General features: G+C 38.0%; 1 protein-coding gene across 1 annotated transcript in view; it reads right to left on the reverse strand.

Annotated features, from left to right (window-relative positions):
- Positions 1 to 21,691, reverse strand: part of frmd4ba (FERM domain containing 4Ba) — a 45,697-nt gene that overhangs the window by 9,329 nt on the left and 14,677 nt on the right. Inside the window, exons 6-22 of the mRNA XM_083532236.1 lie at positions 18,893 to 18,949; positions 18,270 to 18,292; positions 13,091 to 13,174; positions 12,411 to 12,476; positions 12,145 to 12,202; positions 11,790 to 11,876; positions 5,693 to 5,769; positions 4,936 to 5,074; positions 4,410 to 4,551; positions 3,936 to 4,069; positions 3,727 to 3,843; positions 2,927 to 3,152; positions 2,677 to 2,730; positions 2,447 to 2,573; positions 1,750 to 1,914; positions 676 to 1,412; positions 239 to 371 (exon numbers count right to left, since the gene is read on the reverse strand). Of these exons, the coding sequence (XP_083388362.1) occupies positions 239 to 371; positions 676 to 1,412; positions 1,750 to 1,914; positions 2,447 to 2,573; positions 2,677 to 2,730; positions 2,927 to 3,152; positions 3,727 to 3,843; positions 3,936 to 4,069; positions 4,410 to 4,551; positions 4,936 to 5,074; positions 5,693 to 5,769; positions 11,790 to 11,876; positions 12,145 to 12,202; positions 12,411 to 12,476; positions 13,091 to 13,174; positions 18,270 to 18,292; positions 18,893 to 18,949 (2,426 nt within the window). The remainder of the gene's footprint in view (positions 1 to 238; positions 372 to 675; positions 1,413 to 1,749; positions 1,915 to 2,446; positions 2,574 to 2,676; positions 2,731 to 2,926; positions 3,153 to 3,726; positions 3,844 to 3,935; positions 4,070 to 4,409; positions 4,552 to 4,935; positions 5,075 to 5,692; positions 5,770 to 11,789; positions 11,877 to 12,144; positions 12,203 to 12,410; positions 12,477 to 13,090; positions 13,175 to 18,269; positions 18,293 to 18,892; positions 18,950 to 21,691) is intronic.

The following is a 21,691-nucleotide window of genomic DNA, read 5'->3' on the forward strand; positions in this document are numbered from 1 at the left end:
ATGTGAAATTAGAGCATTTCCTAGGCATAGGGGCATGAAATTGTGGTTAAGACAATATATATATATATATACATACACATATATATATATATATATATATATATATATATATATATATATATATACATACATATATATATATATATATACATACATACATATATATATATATATATACATACATATATATATATACACACATAAATATAAAAACCCATTAGGTAAATAACTTGCTTACCTGCTTTGTGGAAGGTGACTCTGATGGACTGAGTTTAAGCTATAGGTGTGCTGTGGATGAAGACCCATGCCGTATTCGGATAAACCCACTGATAAGTGATCACGCCAGTCCCCTGTGTTGGATGCTGTCGAAACTGGAAATTAAATATAAGGCAATTCAAGACGGTGTATATTTAGAAAATATTCTAAATATTTAGGGAATGTCTTTCGATTGAGTCTTCTTATGAACTACTCAAAGATTACAGTTCTAAGAAATTCTTAAACACAAAACACAAATGGGTTTTTATTTAAATATTCTACGCACGTTTAAAATCCACTTTTATTTGTAACAATTAAAAAGAAAGGACAATTAGCATCTTTAACTCAACGAACAATCAAAAACCCTTCTGCTGCTTCAACATACAGGTTTATATAAAAACAAAAGCTGAAATGCCTAACCTGAGGCATATGAGGTGCAGCGGTCATTAGAGCTGTAAGCGTATGGGGTCATCCTGTAGCCCATGTTTTGCTGGGTCTCCCGCTCGTACTCGTATGACACTTGCCTGTGTGCACTGTTCCGGTTATACCAGCCTCGTAAGTGCTCGGCCACTATAGCCTTCTGCATGTTGCGTGCTACGTTCTCGGTTCTCGAGGGCGGACGACTCCGTGCCTGCCTCAGTGTAGCATATGGATTCTGGTTCATGCTTTCCATCTCACTGTGACTGTAATTACTGTATGGTTGCTGTCCATGGTAAGACATTGTCTGGTAGGAAGGATTTACGCTATAATGGCCCGCTGTCTCTTCCTCATAGGCATAGCTTCCGTTAGTGTATGGATCCGCATAGCAGGGGTATCCAGTGACGTAATAGGCTGTTGTGGTGGGCCTGGTCGGTGCCTTAGGGGTGTAGCAGCGAGAATCGTTCTGTGCAAGGTTGGGCATGCTGCCTGTATTAGCATAAACGTAGTCCCTCTGGCGACGATGGCGATTTCGAGCGCGCGAATGAGCGCAGTACTCTGTACTTGACTGGCTGGTGTGTGAGGAGACGTCGTCAAGTACCTCGGTGCTGTTGCTCCGTCGTGCAGCAGGGGTGATTGTAAACACAGGCTCGGGACCATCACACTCTGAAGTAAAGAGTGACTGAGACTCAAGACTGCCACTGCGCTGCCGGAAATGCTCAGGTGTGTCCTCTTCACACCTGTGTGCACATCCAGGGGTCAGAATCATTCTAAACAGGCTTTTAAATGAAAAGTTTGACAAACATTTCTAGTATAACTAATTTTGACTAGGTGATAAAAACAGATTGTAGCAGTCAGCATGAACTCACTGGCAAAATTTAGTGTGCGTTTCTTTCACTAGATGTAATTAAATGCCCCATGTGTATGTGTGATGTAACTCTTCTCCAGCAGTGTTGAAATTAAAGATCATGTTATCAGTCACAGTGAAGTTGATATAGGTATACATTAAGTGGAGCAGATGGAAGCATGTTGGAGAGCTGGAGCTAAAAATCTATACACTGTAGGTGTGTTCATTACCTGAGCTGGATGCTGCTGAATGCATTGCGTGTCAGCTGGGGTGTGGGAGGCATGCTGCGTGAATTTCCTGTTTGCCTGGATTGAGAGTAATAGGGGCTACTATGTGGTGATAAAGAATCTTGGTGGCTGTAGGAATAAGGTTCATGGACTTCGCCGTAGTTTAATCTATAACAGAAATAAGGAAACCACTTTTACATTGTTCACTTCCTATAATGAGCTACTGATACAAAAACTCAATCAAAAAAACAAACAAAAAACACCGGATTATTTCCTTTTACACTTGAGTAGTACCTGAATGATTATTTCATTGATCAAGCAACTTATTGGAGAAAAATAAATACAAAATTTCTTTTCAATTTACAAAAGAGCTGAAAGACATTTTATTGACTCACTAAAAGAGGAATTCCAATAATTAATGAGCAATTTTGCAAACGCTTCTTTTTTGCCTGCTAAATTTGTTGTCCTTGTTTTAGCAGTCAGTCAAGAAGAAACACGTCTTGCACTATTTTTAACACCCTGAGTGTACTTAATATGATAAGAGGTAGAAGAGATAGAAACCCAAGCAGGAATGTATGTCTGGTTTCTAACAAGCCATAACATGAGGTAACAAGCCTCAGCCAAGCCTCAAGTGCTGGGCAAACCCCATTTAGAGAACAAGCAGTGATAGAAAAGACTGTTACTGCTGGGGAAGTCTTACCGGTCGGGGTTGCGTGGGTCTTCGGAGGCCCGGCGATTGGATTCATATGGAATGCCTAGGTTGTCTGAAGGCCGTGGTGAACATTGAACTGAACGGGAACGCTGCCGTTGCACTACAAATGCCTCATCTGTAAAGAGATTGAAGGTTGAAGTTTGGTTAATCCAGATTAACATGCATAGACAGATACAATTTATATCGCGAAGCAATGTGTAAACCGTTTTAACTTTTACCATCATCCAGATTTAAGTCGGATAGCGAGCTGAGTTCCGCTGCATTCACGTCGTCTATGAAGAAATGAAAGCTTCATTTTAACACAATATTTGCTAACTTCAGCCATATATAAAGCACTATGGGGGAAACAATTTATTTTATAAAACAAAGAATCCGTGCAGTTAAAATCATGTAACCCTAATACCATTAATATACAGTCAACAAACCACTAGAAATTCTCTCAGACAGGGAATTAAAAAAAGCATGTACCAATGATTAGTGAGGCCCTTTGTGTGGGTTTCTGGCCCGTTTGAACTCTGTAGTCATTAATTTCATTCTCGATCATTTGAAGGGTCTTCATAGCATCCTCAAAGTTTCTCCTTCGCTTCTTCTTCACAGTTTTGCAGAGTTCTGTTTCATTGGCAAGCTTCTTTGCTGCTTCTACAATCTTTTGCTGAAGAGCAAACCGGCTTTCCAAGTTCCTTAACTGAGGGTCCTGAAGGCAGAAATTTTTATTTTTATTTTTATAAAAATCAAATACAGTGGAACCCGGTTATGTCGACGGCGTAGGGGTGTGCCAAAAAGCGTAGAGATAACCGATGATCGAGAGATTTACCAGTATACAATACAAACCACCTTCGATTATCATTATTTTCCGCCACTTCCGTGAGAGTGCCGTCTCACTTCCGTATTTTCGCGTATATAAGATGCACCCTGGGTGATGGGTATGTAAAACTTTCTATAAGACACGTCTTATATACGCAAAAATACGGTAGTGAAATGGTGACGTGGCAAAAGCTGGCGATTGGTCATGCGGATCGAGATAACCGACGTTAAGTGGCAAATTTGCCCCCCCTTGTGCTCGAGATATTAGGGTTTGTCGACATAACCGATGAGAAAATGCTAAGACAAAGCAAAAATTCAAAAACGTCGACTTAATAGGGTTGGCGAGTTAACCGAGGTCGAGATAAGTGGGTTCGACTGTAAATTAAAAAAAATAAAATAATCTTGCCTAGTCATAGTTGATGGTGTTATATTACTGAAGCACATAACTTTAAAATGTGACTTACAGCATGATAAGGGAAAAGATCGTCCAGTTTGAAAGCAGTTCCTACACGTCTTCTTACAGTTGGAGGCTTCTCTCCAGGTGCTAAAGGGTACTCTTTAGACATCTTGCCAGTTAGTTCCTGAGGAAAAAAACATTTTAATGCAATCTAGTTCAAATTGGATTTATTTATCTACTTTATTCATTAAAAAGACAACAACAAAAAACACTTACTGCTTCTCTGAGGCAGAGCTCCTTAAGTTCATTTAGTTTCTGAGTCAGAAGATCCTGAAGACCCTTCTCTTTCTTCTTTAGTTCAGCAATCTTCTCTTTCTTCAGCTCCTCATTTAGCTCAGAATCTACAGAACCTAAGCACACAAACAAGCTCAACTTTACATACAATCTCCAGGCATATTACACACACACACACACACACACACACACACACACACACACACACACACACACACACACACACACACACACACACACACACACACACACACACACACACACACACACACACACACACACACACACACACACACATATATATACATATACACACATACATATACATGAAAATCATGTAAAACTTCAGAGCAAATACAGGCTTCAGCTGACCACACCTAATAAACCAATAAGATGGGAAATACAGCTGAACAGCTTTCATAGAGAAGAATGGTAGTAAATTATTAGATTTATTACCTGCAGAGGCCAAGCTCCCATTGCTGGCCATGATGAGCTGGTCTTTGCTTTCTCTGCTCACCATCTTGCTCACTCTGGAGGCTCCGATGTCTGTAAGGTCCATTGCAATGCCCCCCAAGATCTTTGATGTGGATATTTTAGACTATTTAAAAAAAAAAAAATGTATATGAAGGTTTAAGCAGAGGTGAGGGTCAATGCCTCAAGAAAAGACAATTAGCTCATGCTAAATACATATAGGGTGTACCTTTTAGTCATCTACATCATACTGAATCTATAAACATACATTTTGAATTGCGGTATAATTTCGCAAACATCAGACCTTCACCCTTTATGATAAATCTATTTGTCTTGTTATTTTTACAATTACTATTAAACATACTGCATAAGCAAACACATTGTGTAGAGACTAAAGAAAGTAATTTATAACTTCCAATTCAGGTTCTAATTAAAGTTCACCATTATATACAGCTATACGAGTTCTAAATACAAATAGAAAGCCTGATGAAGCTAATGCTAAAAGACTCACTTTGCTCTGTTTGCAGTCCAGGTAGAACTGGTGCTGGCTAATGGCCATCGCCCAGATGGTTTTGATCAGAGAATGGCTGGCATACCATGCGTGGATAACCTGTCCAGACTGGCCGAAAGTGGACTTAGACAATGCGCTCCTAAAGGATTAATAAATACATACATTTAAAAAGAGCTGATTGCCATAGTCAAGCTTATATAAAATAGCCAACTCTAAAGCCAGTACAATGTTAGGTAGGAAATATGAAGACAACATTGCAAATCAGCAAACTAATATTGGATGCATCATAGACTGCATGAAGTTAGGCAGAAAAGAAGAAAGAAAAAAGTCAAGCAGTAATCTCCTGTGTTTACACATCAACTCAAACCCCCATTACATATCAAATAGTTCAACATAGATGCGTACTGACCTTGATGCTGTAAACAGTTACAATAAAATGTGAAAAGATAAATTGAAATGCTTGTACTACACTTTTCTATATTAATGGCTGCTCTGTGGCCACTGTACAGCTTAAAACCTCAGTCAAATACAAAATCAAGAGCAATACATCAGTACCTCTACATTATAACTATTGTTGCCATTAGTAGCATTTTACAATCCAGGATCATTGTAGCAAAAAAAGCTGAAATGTTTCAACTGTCGTATCCTTAATCTGTAGAAAACATTCTCCAGCAAATGTAGAGCATTGATACTATTTGAACAGTGAGGATGTACAGATTGAAATTCAAGCTTAGATGTGTAAATTTTTTGGTTTTACCTCGGAGGATCGTTGACCTCAACTGCAAATTTCTTCTCACGGAAATACAAGTTCTCTAACTGCTTCCAGTGAAAGACCTACAAAGAGAGAGTAATAGTTTGAGGTACATGATTTGGGGCATCAGCAGATAAACATGGGGTGCTCTAACTCATGTTGGATAGAAAAACCATATGAATTCCTTTGTTTGGAAAAACCCAGGTGACAAGGCAGACACTGTTACATTTTCTCTCACTTTTTTCCCCCCTCTCTTTTCGAGACTAAACAATCAAACAAAAACATAAAACCTAGTCTTGTTTGTTTATCATTACATTTAGCTGGAAACGAATGACAAAAGGCATTTGCTACATGGTCAATTAAGCACCACAGCTGCTATAATGAAGCTACAAGAGATGAGCAAAGTTCAAAGTCACAGCTTATTTTCAAATCTGCCCTAAAGGAAGGGAGCTTCAAACAAGGTAGGGGACATGGTCACTGCGAAACATCTGCTGCCGATAGACAAACTTTTCCTTGGAACGCCTCTCCAGCTCTGTCAAAATCCAAACAGCTATAAAACAGTACCTATTCAGCATGTAATCTTGATGACAGATTACCTAGAACAGGGCGGAAATACTAATGGAGAATCGGACAACCAGGAAACTCACTTCAGTTCTTTGAAACACACACACAAAATGAAGGACATTAAACAAATTGCCAACAGTCGAAACCAAATATAAATGTGTTAAATCTTTAGGCTTCATTTAAAGATTTTCCCTGAACTTTCTAATATCAAATACAATTCACTCAGCTCATGTAGACCGCTCTAACAAAAAAATAAAAAATAAAAATAGAAACTCTCAAATGCACCTGGTAGTATACCTTTTTTAACGTTTGCTGGGCTGCACCTTAGATAGAGCTCATTTCAGGAAAGTTAAGAAGGCAGCATAAAGTCCGTGGTGTATCAAACAGGTTCCATGGAGTCCTACGCTCAAGTTTCCCACAGGGTCGAGGCTTCGTTGAACAATACTCTCTTGTCTGCTCTCACAGAAAGCAAAAGGTGTTGCAAGAGTTTCAGCTCAAGTCCCTCCTATTTACTCCTCCTCTGCATGACATCATAAAAACCTCACTTTGACCTAGCCCATCTACGACAGGTCGACATCTCTGTGTGGAATACACACTTTCTACCCCTCCCTTCTTCTCTCGTTCTCTGACTAACCTTATACTCATTCTCCTAGCCTATCTACCACTCCCTCTTGTACTTTAACTCCATCCTCAAACTAGATTTACTGGTTATACACTTGTATATCAAAGACATTTAAACCTTTGCTGCTTATGCTCTAACTCAGGGGAAAATGCTGTACATTAAATGTTTCTTACCACGCAGCAGATTAAACACATTCTTCTGTAACCCACCATTAAACTTTACATAAACGTAAACTTTGGTGTTCATGTGTAAATTTATAAAGCCGGAATTGCATGTACCACCTAGAGTGAATCCACTGCCACAACTCCTCACCACACCCGATGCTTCTCAGGCCAAATATGCATGGAATCTACTACTAGTATGTAATCATTAATCGCTGGCCATGGCACTCCTAACCTCTTAGTAAAAACAAGATGGCCCCTTTACCACTGTTCAAGCTGACAAAAGAAAATGTTGCACCCCTTTATCAGAAGCCCCAGAAGTCCTATCTCCCTCCACTAGATGCCACAACATACAGATCAAATTTATAGACATAGTACAAAAGATAATGGTGGAAGCAATGCGCACACGCACACGCACACGCACACGCACACGCACACACAAAAAGCCTAAGTCTGGAATAAAAAATAAACCAGATTTCCTTGTTGAATGTTGAAACTAAAAATTTAAAAATAAAGTCAATAAATAAATAGAAAATCAGTAATATGATGCTTCCATATAACCTCCTGAAGAAATTTCTGCATATGAGCAATTGGCTGTAACCAATAACAGTGAATTTTAACTACAAAGCAAAATGACCCCAGATCACTTCTCACACCTCTTAACATGGATAATCCAAAGTTTATCCAATTAGATGTCTTTTTACAGCAAGTTAGGTGCAATTACATACAATTCAGACAAAACTGAATTAAACCTAATTTCATCAAGGGCTCTTTTTTTTTTTTGTTTGTTAGCAACGTCTTGCAAATTAGACACCTTCACCGCATGTAAAAGCGGTATACTCCATCTTCTTTTCTTTCGGCTTCTCCCATTAGGGGTCGCCACAGCGGATCATCCATCTCCATACCCCCTCGGTCCTCTACAGCTGCCTCTTTTAAACCAACTACCTGCATGTCCTCCCTCACCGCATTCATAAACCTCCTTCTGGGCCTTCTTTTTTTCCTCCCTCCTTGCGGCTCCATTCTCATCATTTTCCTACTGATATACCCCATGTCCCTCCTCTGCACATGTAGAAACCATCTCATTCTCGCCTACCTCACCTTGTCTTCAAAAACATCCTACATGCACTATCCCTCTAATGAACTAGTTTCTAATCCTGTCCATTGTAGTCACTCCCAATGAAAAACCCTCAACATCTTCAGCTCTGCTACCTCCAGCTCCACCTTCTGTCTTTTAGTCAATGTCACTGTCTCTAAACTATACAACATCGCAGGTCTCACCACAGTCCTAAAAACTTTCCCTATCACTCTTACAGATACTCTTCTATCACAAATCACTCCTGCTATCACTCTTCTCCACCCACTCCACCCTGCCTGCACTCTTTTCTTCACTTCTCTAACACACTCTCCATAACTTTGCACTGTTGACCCCAGGTACCTGAACTCCTCCACCTTCTCCACCTCTTCTCCCTGTAACTGCACCACTCCACTGCCCTCCCTCTCATTCACACACATGTACTCTGTCTTACTCCTACTGACCTTCATTCCCCTTCTCTCCAGCGTGTACCTGCAGCTGTCCAGGCTCTTCTCAACCTGCTCCCTACTCTCACCACAAATAATATCATCTGCTAACATTAAAAGCAGTATACTCTATATATACACTGCTATATTACAACCGTGTGTAACGGCAATTGAATTTCTACTACTTGAATTTTAAAAGAGCGATTTTACCTAGACGAGTTTGGATGTGTGAACGAGCGACTGGTGCTAATGAAACAGCCCTAATGTTTCTGGAATAAACTTGTTGTCTTACGAAAACATTACACTGGTGCACTGTGTTTATGAAGCAAACATCGCAAGAAGATCCAGGTCACGTGAAGAAGCCGGGCTTACATATTCTAGCATTTGCTACAAAATATCAGCTTACTTTAGTCTAATATTCTGTGTGGATGTCAAAATATTATCCTGCAGTGTTAGAAAAAAAGAATGAAGCCTTTCTGATAAGAAAACACTCCTAGGGTTTGAAGGGTTCTATACAGAAATATTATAGCTTAAACGAACCTCTTGAGAGTTAGAAGTTCAGACCATTTATCTACAAGACGTAGCTACACATGTTTAGTAAGGAAAGAAACAATAAGGACATATTTAGTATATAATTTCACATCCAAACACATGCACACTTCTATGAGTCACTCCAAGATGGCAGAGAGAACGACATGTCAAATTATGTCGTAAAAATTTGGACACACCTTACTTCTCTTGGAATTTCATTACAAAAGATGGCCGTGGAACATCAATCAACATAAGTAGATATTAACATCCAATCCATGTGTGTTTATATAGAGTTTTACAAATTAAATAATAATTACGAGGGCTATGCTTTCGGGCAGTTACAACTGAATTTTGTTTATTGGGCCCCAATCCAAGATGGGACACACTGATAAAACCTGAGTAATAAGATAGGAAGAGTAACTGCCTGTTTTTAAGCACCAATTTTTTTTTAAATACTCTAATAAATGGCCTTAGGTGTTTAAAAAAAATCTTAAGCCTCATCAAGAAATCCTGATCCTATGAATACGCAAACTTGACATTTCTGTAACCCCTACACAATCCCCTGGTGAACAGATGTAAAAACAGAAGACAACATTTTGCAAGGCCTGCGTTTGTGTATTGGAACAAGATTGGCTCTCATTATGCTAATTAAATCTGCATCTGGTAAATGTAATTCAATCTAGGAAACATGCACCCAGTCATACAGCAAAGTAGCATTCCTACGCTCATTACTGTGGAAATTGACGTTCTTTGTGTCAGTGAACAAGTAAAAGAAATGGCATGTAATTATTATCTACTTCATGAAGAAATCACATCCTCTGTGGTGAACAAGAAAAAATTCAATAAAGAAAAGAAGAAAAAAATTAATAAAAAAAAAAAAAACCACACACTAATACTAGTCCAAATATATTTAGAACTTTAAAGAGTATTAAGCTACAGCCTTTATACTCATGATCTTCTGTGTAGGTTAGGAAGCCACATCCTTGACATGTTACTTAGTTTTTTCATTCGTTGTTTTCCAGGAAAAAAATAAAAATAATTGCCAAATGCGCTTTCCCATGATTTTACAGTGCGGGAAAACACTTTAAATCCAACGACCCCCAATAGATAGCTCACGTAAAGCAGGCCCAGCGCGAGGCCCATCCTCTCTTCTCTTAGCCCCCTGCCAGACTAATTGTGTTTTATTGCTTGATCAATTGTTTGGGTTGAGCGAAGAGCACAATGACTGGGGTGGATTTGCATAATGAGAGTAGTCTGCTGGTAGTGGGCTGGGATGATACAAAGGCAGCCAGTGTTGACAGCAAGCACAATCAATACTGGCAGGCTGATGGGGTGCACTTTGACAACCGGGTGAGGGGGTACTTTTAAAAAGAATGTACACACACAAAAAAAAAAAACAACAAAAAAAATATTTGCCAGGGAGCAAGGCAGAATAGAAGACAGAAAAACGACGGGTGAGCTTCCTCCCCCTTCACATGTCCTTGCTATAACTTTGCCAGGAGAAGAGCTGGTCGGGAAAGAAAATGAGAGTGAAAGAAGGATGTGCTCTTGGGATATTTCTACTCAAACCCCTGTCTACACCTCTGCTTCGCTGGAGGAAAAGTAGGTTGGCAGGGAAGCACAATATAAGCTAAGAATCCTTTCAGAAACGGTGTCTCTGGCTGGCATCGTGCCAGAATTGGTCCTTTTTCTGCTTTCGAGCTTCACAATTACACTCTGTCTCAAGATTTGAGCTTACAGGCAGGGGAGATGCCAATTAATACTGTGCCACCAGATACACACCAAAATACAGTCAATTTACAAATGGCAGAAATGACAAACTGTAACGTTGTTACAAAAAATAAAATAAATAAAAAACTGATGAAGGCAAGACCAGAGTGTTAATTAACGTGAAATAATGTGAATGTTCCTAGCAGTAAAGCATGATGTCCTGTTGCAGTTAAATATTTGAATGAGGTGTGGTTCTTTTACCCGGAAGGCAAAATAACAATACAGAACTTTTTTAGGAGCTTTTTAAAGCACATGCACACACATTGCTGTTTATATTAACACCACATAGTTTCTCCCATTATAAATGGGTCTTTTACCCCTCCCTATAATTATCACAAACTGTGCCTTATGGACCATACTACCACCTAAAACTCCACCTACACAGGGTTTACAACACTGCAATTTAGGAGTTGGATGACTGCTGTGTATTAAGGAAAAGTAAATTAAGTATAAATATAAATGATGTATTGTGTTGCTTCCAAGACTATTGACACACACACACACATTATATATATATATATATATATATATATAGCCATATAAGTACATGCATTACTATTTTTATAATGTGACGCTATCAATGTCGGGGAAAAATAATAAGAATAGGGGGGAGGAGTTTTCAGAGAGTGTCAGTTAACATCCAAATTCCCAAAACACTTTAAGAACTGTCAGTCATTTCAGATTCAGATGATTGTCAATCTGCCATTTTATGAGTGATAACTCAATTTATTTCTCATTAGACAGTGAAATTTTCTCGAATATCACCAAAAATATCAGGCGAGTACATAATGTGGGAAACTGATTGATTTACTGCCTCCTCTGAATGTTCTCTTACAGATTTGCCTTGTTGTGGGCATATCTGCAGTTTGGTGAAACATTAACTTAAAAGGTGAAAGGGAAAACGTCATGGTCTCCTCTGCTGTACACTGTAACCTACCTTCCTGGGTTTCAGTTTGTCTTGTTGGTCGTATTGGCCAATGCCTTTGTAACTAATTCCCAACCACCACGGTATTCCCTGCTTGTCCTGTGAAAGAGAGGTTTTAAAAGGAAGTCAATTATTTGGGGTAATTAGCCCAGTAAGTAATCTCCCAATAAATAAATAAAGTTTATGTGCGTACTATGGTTGGTCAGTAAATCAGTAAAGCACCACAATCAGCTTTAATATGCTTGATGATAAGTTGAGTTGACTTTGCCTGCAGCAAATGCTAACATATTTAATGTACTGTACCATTGCTAAAGCAAGCGAGATAAATGTAAACATAAAAAAAATTTATATTTAAACATTAGCATACCTTCACTTCATAATAATGAACACCATATGAAGGTAAGGATTCCACTAATGTGAGATACCTGAGGATAAAATAAAGATTAATCAGAAATGGGCAATAAGTCAAGCATAATGCTTAGTTTATCATACAATAGTCTACTGTTTAACTTGCCATTTAATTTAGATTTAAACCTGATTAAACCACATAGAGACTGATGTCTTTCTGGTCTAAATATGTTTTGGAGAAGGCAATGCACTTCGTGTGTTAGTAAGAAATAATTGACCACTTACTGTACAATTGCCTTTCCTCTGGTGAGTCCTCGGAGGGTTTTGTAATGCTCGATGACTTGGTCTTCACTACAAGGCGTCGAGGTGAAGAAAGAGAGACAGATTACAATCTGTACATGCAAAATGAACAGCAATTGAATTGAATGCCAGGCTGAATGATGAAATGTGCCATTTATAAAGTCTGTACTCTTTAGACATGAGTTCAGCACACTCATCCATGAAATGCCATCAGGCCAACTGTCCTGTCATACATACAAGCTCTGTCTAGGATATGCTCTAATTACACACGCGCGCACACACACACACGCCTTGCCTCCACAGCTGTTTCTGCACACATACCCACACAGGTGTTTCTCAACACACACTCTCTTCTATGAGCCCTTATGCTTCACAAGAGAAGGCATTTCAAGATTCAATAAAACAAGAATAGCTTCCCAAGATTATTATTCTAAACAAACTTTCACATCATTACAAATGGAATTATTGTCTCATTAAACTGCATGACCTAAGCCCATTGCACCTGGCTGCAGTAAAGAGACTTGCAGTTTAGCACATATGGGCAACAATTAAACATGTTGGAAAGGGTAATTGCAGGGGCGGCAGAGCGAAATTTGAGGCTGTTTGATAGTAAAAGTTTTGAGTAGAGGTTGGAAGTGCTTAATGGTCCTCTAAAAGTTTCTTACCAATAGGCCAGGGATGGGTGCTCCTTTAAAACAGCTGTGGGAAACACGGGGAGCTTTTTCAAGTCTGACTTTGCACTTTCGTCACTGGGGGGGGAAAAAAATTTATACAATTTATTAATTTATTCTACGCATATTATGTATTCAATATGTAAAAGTGCATCAGTTGGTTAACACATTGTTTGCGTAAAACTGAACGCCAATACAGAGCACATACAGAAAAACCATAGGAAAATGTTATGACTAAGCAAAATGTATTTACCAGAACAAAGACTTTGTATTAACACAGAAATAATTGGATAAAACACTTTTTGCCAAACAGTAACAGAAAGGTTATAAATATTTGCTTCAAGAGAGTTTGCTGATGTTTCCAAATCACATCCTCTAGCCATTACAAAGGTGAATGATTTCTGAAACAGTGAATATTGACATATTTCCAATACATATTTTCAATGCAATCCAATACAGTTTTAATGGTAAAAGTAATATCTCTTAGCGGACCGAGCTTGTCTAGCACGTCACAGTGGCTCTGTCTGTAACGTAAAACATGTGCAGTGAAAAGTGGCTTGCAATTAAAACGCCATGAACAGAAGTGCTGCTTGGCAGGGTGCAGTACTAATAAACTTACACAAAAGCCATTTAAGAGGTTTTGGTCAGCTTGACAGTGCTGAGAGCTTGTGACGTAAAGCAAATAAAAGAATACAAAATTAATTAATAAATTTTTTAAAAAAAATAAAAAAATTAAAAAAGGAGAAGAAGCCAATCCTCTTTTATCAAGCTTTTTGTATGCGCAAATAAATGTATATCCCATAAGAGCTTGTGTAAATCATGGAATATAAGGAATACTTCTGCTACAACACTTCCTTGTTAGCGCATGAACTCTGCTATTTTAAATGAAACCTAAATGTAGAACAGGAGATGGTTTGTATAGAAAGACAGCAGTCTTAAACAGTTGCTGATTCACAGTTAATGTTTGATGCCTTTAATTTGGTTGCGATTTGATCACGTGCCAATGTACAGAGCGGTTCTGCTCTCACCACAATGCCCAGTCAGCAATCTGGTATTCATTATAATGTCTGTACTATCAAACAGTTGGCTACAGGAGGCAACGTGTCAGAGAGGAACACTAATGTGTCAGCTATTTCACTGCAGACCAAACCCACCTCCTGCAGAGAGGAAAGCGAAAACAAGATCATTTTGAAACAAATGCCATGTGTACATGCCTCTAATAGTTGATAATCAAACTGCAGATTTTAGTTAAAAGAAATTGACAGCATTTGGTTAAAGCCACAAAATGACGAGAGCAAACAGTGGGTTACCTGCTAGTCAATTGAATAGAAGCAAAATGACTGTTATACAATGGGATTTCTTTCATATTCGGCTGTTTTGCGTGCATTTGCAGTATGTGTTTGCATCTTATCACACAATGGGTATAAAAAAAAAAACCTACCAAATTTTTCGGACTATAAGCCGCACCTTTTTCCCCACGTTTTGAACCCCGCGTTTTTTCCCCTCTTTCACAAACTTCAAGCCAAAAAACTGAGCCCCATAACATTAGACCAATCAAATTTTCCGAACGGAAACGAAAAAAACGCACCTCACCTATGTTCTGAGCTGCACGGCTTCGGGAGTAAAAACTTTTTTTAAACGCATGACGATGCCAAAAGATAAACTCCCAAGAGAAATAGTTGTGAAAGGAAGGAGGAAGACAGTGAACAATGACTTTCTTGGTAGGCTACTGTTTAGATACAAGCCGTTGTAACGCGTTGAGTCTGGGTGAAGGGAGAGCTCGCTAACTCCAGTTGCAAAGAAATCATATAAGCACAGACAGGTTTCCAAAACTCGTGCTTTTTTATTTTTCTTGACAACAGCGTAACGGGTTAGTCAAAGAAACTTAGAAATGAGCATCAGAAAATAATGACATATTCCTCGGTCTTGCACACATGCAGTAATAGCGGAAAAATGCGACGGCAGGCTATTCCCAAAATGCCACTGTGCTCTTAATGGAGCCACAAAATATTTCACCCGTTACACCGTGTAACAGACACTGTCTTTCGCTAAAGCCTGTGTAAAGTAAATTAGTTTCAGTGTAGACAGGTGCGGCTTATTTATATTTAAAATAAAAATCTTTGTAAAATTCAGTGGGTGCTTATATATGGTGCGCTTTATAGTCCGGAAATTACGGTAATCTTGCGTGGAAATATAGTAGAGTTTAGCAGAGTTTATATATAGTAGTTTTGCAGAGCGCAATGTCTAATCTTGCTGAAGACATTCATGACAAACATTTTTTGGAACTTGACTGAAAACTCAGCTAACCTGCTACACCAACATTGTTCATTTGTTACATAAAAAGAACTCATGCATCCTATTGGTACAACAAAAACAACACTAAATAGCTCAATGTGCGCTTACATTGGGTTTACATTACACAAACATGTTTATCAGTGCAGAGTTGTCTGCCAGACAGTGTTTTCCAGCATTGTTGTATAATAGTGATATTTTTAAACATTCTGTTAAATGCTTTATTGTGCAACAAATTATCAGCACATTCCTCATCAACACTGGTCATGCACAATGGAGTGCAGGGTATGTTTCACACCAAACCAGGATGTTACTGACTTCCTCTTAAAGAGTTCCGAGGAGTTTCTTGCACTCGTGTGTGATTACAAACAAACTGATAAATTTTAGTGCACATGATAAGATGCTCAAATGTGTGGTTTTGATGCTTTTAAAGACAAACATCACTGATGCATCAATAAAAAGCCTGACGCCTAAATGTCTGCAAGGGAAACAATTTCTATACTCCCTCAAGCTTTACATCAACTCAGGCTTAAAGACAGGGGTAGAGGTAGAAAAGGAGGATGGGGGTTTAATCTCTTGCTTGTGCTTTATGGAGAGGATTTGGGATCTTTGGTCATATGAGGAAAATACAAGTTATTATCAGAAGTGGGGGAGAGGGAGAGCAAAGAGATTCAGTGATTACTGACAAAAAAAGTGTTAGTTTCGGTTTTAACCTGACTGCCATGGAACTACTTTAAATATTTAAGTACAATAGTTAAAAATGTAGGCAGACAATTAGCTGTCAATATATACAGTACAGTAAATCCATGACGAAATGATAACGGAATGCAGGGCAAATGGCTGTAGAGGGGTGTGTGTGTGTGTGTGTGTGTGTGTGAACGTGTCACAATGATCTGTGAACGTGTCGTACGAAAAATACAGTGTCTAAAGCAAATGCTATTAATACAGATATTTGCGTTGTGTATAGTGGATAAATTTTGCTTTAGAGATGTTTTGGAGCCAGTAGTCTAGGAACTCTGTTGTCAAGACTGATAGAATCATGAATTCTTCCTACCACCAGTATGTGTCACCACAAAACCTTGGTGCCTTTGCCAGAAGGTTCAGACTTAGATATAGATGGCAGCATTTAACAAGCTGACAAAACAATACAAATCAACACACAAACCTTTATAAGAAACATGAAAACAACATTCTGGAATTTTCAATCGCAATTCCTGGATTGAAAACTTACTGAGAGCCTGTGGTCAGAGTTGAAGAGGGAAACCCGTGTGTACAAACCTAAGAATATGAGGAAGCCTAAAGTATTCTGAATGGGGGAGTTTACCAAGTTCCTCCAGTTTAATTAGTTGGAAAGAGACTGTTCTGTATCGAGTAAACGATACAAAATATTAGAGTGGCAACCATTTTCAGCTGGTGTTTGTTAGGGGGAAAACAAACGCAAGAAATGTATCATTTAAATAAAATGATAGAATGTGAATGCAGTTTTAAGCTAAAAATCTCACAGGTTATTCTCACAGGTTATTCTATTCTATTTTTTTTATTACATTTTCAGAGGCAACCAAAACAATGTTGATGTTTTTTTTTTTTTATCCACCAGAAACACAAAACAAAAAAAACAAGCTGAGAATAAACGCAAGATAACTGAGGCCATGTCTTTAACATGTTCCTATATGCTGTGATGTTAGTCCATACATAGTGTACTGTTTGTACAAAACCTGTACATTATATCACAGCGCCGTCTCAACTGGAAAAGGAAGTAAAGGTCACTGATGTATGAAACACTTTAGCCATGTTTTTTTTTTTTTTTTTTTTAAGCCATCACTGAGCACACAAACAACTCGGCTTCCACTTCACACAACTAAGAGTGTACAAAGCGTTGGGCGTCATGAGACCTATGTAGGGACAGAAGTAAACAAACGAGTTTGGCGTTAACCTGCACACGCGTTTGCTTTACTGCTGTGATGAACCCACATTATGCAACCAGGTACTGTTACCAAAGAGAAGAAAAATGGTCAAACTGGGCAATAGGAGGACGCCTCCAAAATAATCATGTCATATGCTATTCAGCCTTTTTTTTTCTTTTTTAATCTGCCTCCTATCATGCCCTTGGTGTCTCAGAGTACAGTTGAAAGAATAATTAACTACACTACCATGAACAGAATCAACCAGAAATATCAACCCGTGCAAATAAAGTGTCAGCCTCTGTGGTGGCATTTTATATGCAGAGCATGCATCTAGGCCTGCTTAAAGTGAGCAGTCATTAACAACAATAAATCTAAGTTACAATAAAGCGACAAATACAAATCTATTGCGAGCACTTCTTTGAAATGCATTTGGTTTACTTAATGTCTGTTTTCACATCAACCTCAATTTTTTTATGATCTGGTAAATCACACTGCTCACCTTTTATGGCCTGCACAATATTTTGCGCAGGTAAGTTCCTAACAACGAGACTATAACATCAACCCATTCAGCATTAAACCCACAAGTGATGACAGTCATCTGATGACAGTCATCTGATGACTCAAACCACAGATATTTTCCCAAACACACCCATTCATGGATATGCAGCTAGGGTTGAGGCAATAATACCTGCATGGTTACGCACTCATACAGATACATTAGGCATATTTGTTACACACTGCAGATATAGATAATATCACAAAACATCCACAACTTCTAAACATGGAAACATATACTTCAAGGTACAAACATGCCAAAAAACAACTTTTTTTCTGAAACCCAAGGCTATGAAAAATTCTTACAAGTCAGTTTAAACAACTCTCCAAAGGTTTCTCTAGGCAAACAATTTTGACAGACATGGATGCAACTTTAACGAATGTTTTCATTTTATATCTTTCGACAAGTAAGAGGACTTTACCTTGTGTAGTCCCCCTTTGCCTCCTGAAAAACAGAAGAAGAAAAAAAAATGTATAACGAACACTGCACATTCTTACTGAACTTTACTGCATTAAGTAAAGAATTGCACAACATGATTTCTAAATACATACATAAATATATACATACACACACATATACATATACACACATTATATATATATATATATATATATATATATATATATATATATATATATATATATACACACACATACATACACACACACACATCTGAAAAGGCATTTAGATAAACGTGCACGAGCATAAATCAGAAGAAAATCTGAATTGGATTAGTGAGAAAGCTCATGATGCCTCCTCCCAAGTATCTTCTTCACACTGATTAAGAGACTTAACTGTCCCAGTGGTGCACAAGCTTTTTGTGAGCACAAATACGCGTTTTCGAAATGCCTTCTGGAGGGAACGAGAAACAAATATACGCCGCAATTTCTCCTAAAACTTCTCACGAAAGCACGTGTTTCCAAAAAATAAAAATAAACAAGCACAACAAACAAGCACCAGCTCCTGCTTGGCAGTCGGTTTTGATTCAAACTGAAGCTACGCAGCGTGTTTGTGGGAGCATTCTGTCAAACAAGGCGCACTTACCTGCAAAACGAACGCGGCTAACTTAAAAACATGTTCAGTCTCCAATTCAACAGCTCCCTGTAGAAAACAAACAAAAAGAGTGTAAAAAGATAAATATTTATATATAAAAAAAGACTGCCGACTTACGGCTGTTACTTTTAAACTATTGCAGTCCCACCCGTCCCCTCGCAGGTTTCCACGAGGGAAAAACCATTCACCACAAAACTGCAGGCATTCGTGCCTCTCTGTTTAAAAAAAAATCATCTAAATACATACAAATTATCATCATATAATAATCGACACGTTATAATAGTGATATATGATCATATCAAACACAAAACGCTTGAAATTCCTCGATACAAGTAATTAAAGTTTAGAGTTCGACCCCTGCATTGAGTTGGTACGGTCTGCCAACAGGTTCAGCGGTTTTCAAGTAGCATCAAGTAGAACAATGTTACAGCGTTTTCAAAGCAGAAAGTAAAATTAGCAGTAGAAACTTCAGTTTTTTTTAAAGTGATAATAAAGGACAATATCAGACAATTTGGAAGTATTATAATTAAGTTTTTTGTCATTAATTCAGCATTTATCCAAAACACTCCATTCCTTTTCCAAATCTCCATGTTGTCCAGTCATAACACTAAAGACCTGGAGATGATAGTCAGAAGGTACACGAGTTCTTGCAATAAATGCCCATGTTTTATCATCAGGTGTTATTTTTCAATCTTAAATGTCTTAAAAGTGCTTTTGCCTGGGCTACTACAGATAAAAATTCAAAGCCATAATGTAAATGTGCTCTAATAAAACAGTGAGGTAGGACCTACTCCTGCCAATGCAAAATAAATAGTATATATCTGAAGTGATTTGATGTGATAATATTATTTACATTAACTTAACTTCATTTCAAGTGCTAAAAGAACACCTGAAACATTGGGGGAAAAAAACAACATAGTTGAACCTATGTAATATTCATTTTATAATTTTCATTATTTAATTTTATGTAACAGATTTTCAGCCTATAGGTTATAACCTCACAGAACTAATTAATGTTTGGCTAATTATCAATAACCATACTTAATCTTATGCTCACTATGATAAGATTTTTGTTAAGACTGCATCAATACTAAGGCTGAGTATTAGTCATGTTTACTTGCTCTCACATTACACAGGTTCATCCTATTTGTAATGTGGCCTTGCATGTGTAATACAAACCGGCTGTGGTTAGATCAGCAGAGCCAAACTGCATTACTATCAGAATCTGACATGTGATGTTACAGTACAAAGAAAAAAAAAAATCAAACAAGGAAAACACACCCAATGAACACGCGTAGAAACACCTGTATCAAGTATTTCTATACTTGCTCTTTTAATGGGATTTTCTAATGGGAAAAATCAGTCAAGTTTTGCATAGAGAAAGATTTTTTTAGAAGAAAGATCATCTAAAAGAAAACAAGCTAAGGCAAAGGCTAAAGTAACTACTCTGGACAAATGTGGTGTGCAGAAAACCATTTTAAAATGCACAAATTATCGAACCATTAGGTGGAAAGTTTACAGGAACAGAACACTTTTCAAAGAATTTTGGATAGCTTAAGATTTGTAAAACATTGCTTGGTCTACTGAATCTCGATTTCTGTTGAGGTACACTGAGAGTTAGATGAATAGCTGGAGCCAAAAGCATGAACCCCTGGACTCAGACTGCCTTATGTGAACATTTGTGGGAATGTGGGGTTTTCTTGGCACACTTTGGGCCTATTAATACCAATCAATCACATGAAACAGCCCAGTTAAGTATTCTTGCACATCTCCTAATGGGTAATTCCAGCATGATAATGTGCCATGTCACAAAACAAAAGTAGTCTTAAAGTGGTTGCATGGTTATGACAATGTGTTCTCCAATGGACTTTCTGTATCCAATAGAACTTTAGAATGTGGAAGAACTTTAGATTCGCATCATGAACCGGAAAACTCTTCAGAATTTGCACGATGCAATCATGTCAACATGGACCGGAAGCTCAAAGGAATGTTTCCGACATCTTGAGTCTGTTTTGAGAGCAAAAGGTGGTACTCAGTATTACACAGTATTAATAAAAATGTTCCTAATAATGTGCTTTGTTAGTGTATATTTAAAAGTGTACTTAATTAAAAAATGAAAGGCAATACAAAAAATAAGATCATCAAATTGCAAACCAATATTGCAAATTTTGTTTCATTATTAAAAAGCCTTATAAACTTGAGATATGATCTCTGTAACACTTTTTGCATGTGTGTATGTGGGTGCACAAGAGTGATAGAGAAAGAATGCTTAGCCAGTTCTCCTCACAGTTTTTGGCACTGCTGCACTCCCCTTTTTAATTAACACACTTCCAGCTTGTGTCTGTGTGTGGCACAAGCTTCAGATTACTGAAGACCTTTTATTCATTTTATTCCCCACTTTCTGCTCCAACTGTTATTACAGTGGCACACTAAAAAAAATCTATGCAGTCAAGTGATATTTTTAGAGGATTATAGAATCACTTGGTACTTTGTACTAGAGCTGAATGCCGGCATTGTTTTGTGGCATCAGACACTAAAACTAGAAGCTGAATAAAGATGAAAAATCTAGAGTCTTAGAGCAAATCTAAAATGCTTTACTTTACTGGCAAGTGCCTAATGTTAAGCTACTGTTGCTTTGTTCAGTGACAGAAGCAGTTCTATGATGTAAATATCAATCATGGAGAGCATACTGGGATTGTGTTCCATTTTTCTCCCTTGTTCTGTCCTTGTATGTGGTACTTTCTGTTTATTGCTGTTATCGTGTACTACATTTATTATTAATACTTGGTT

This window comes from Silurus aristotelis, assembly GCF_946808225.1.
Source record: "Silurus aristotelis genome assembly, chromosome: 2".
Lineage (NCBI taxonomy): Eukaryota > Metazoa > Chordata > Actinopteri > Siluriformes > Siluridae > Silurus > Silurus aristotelis.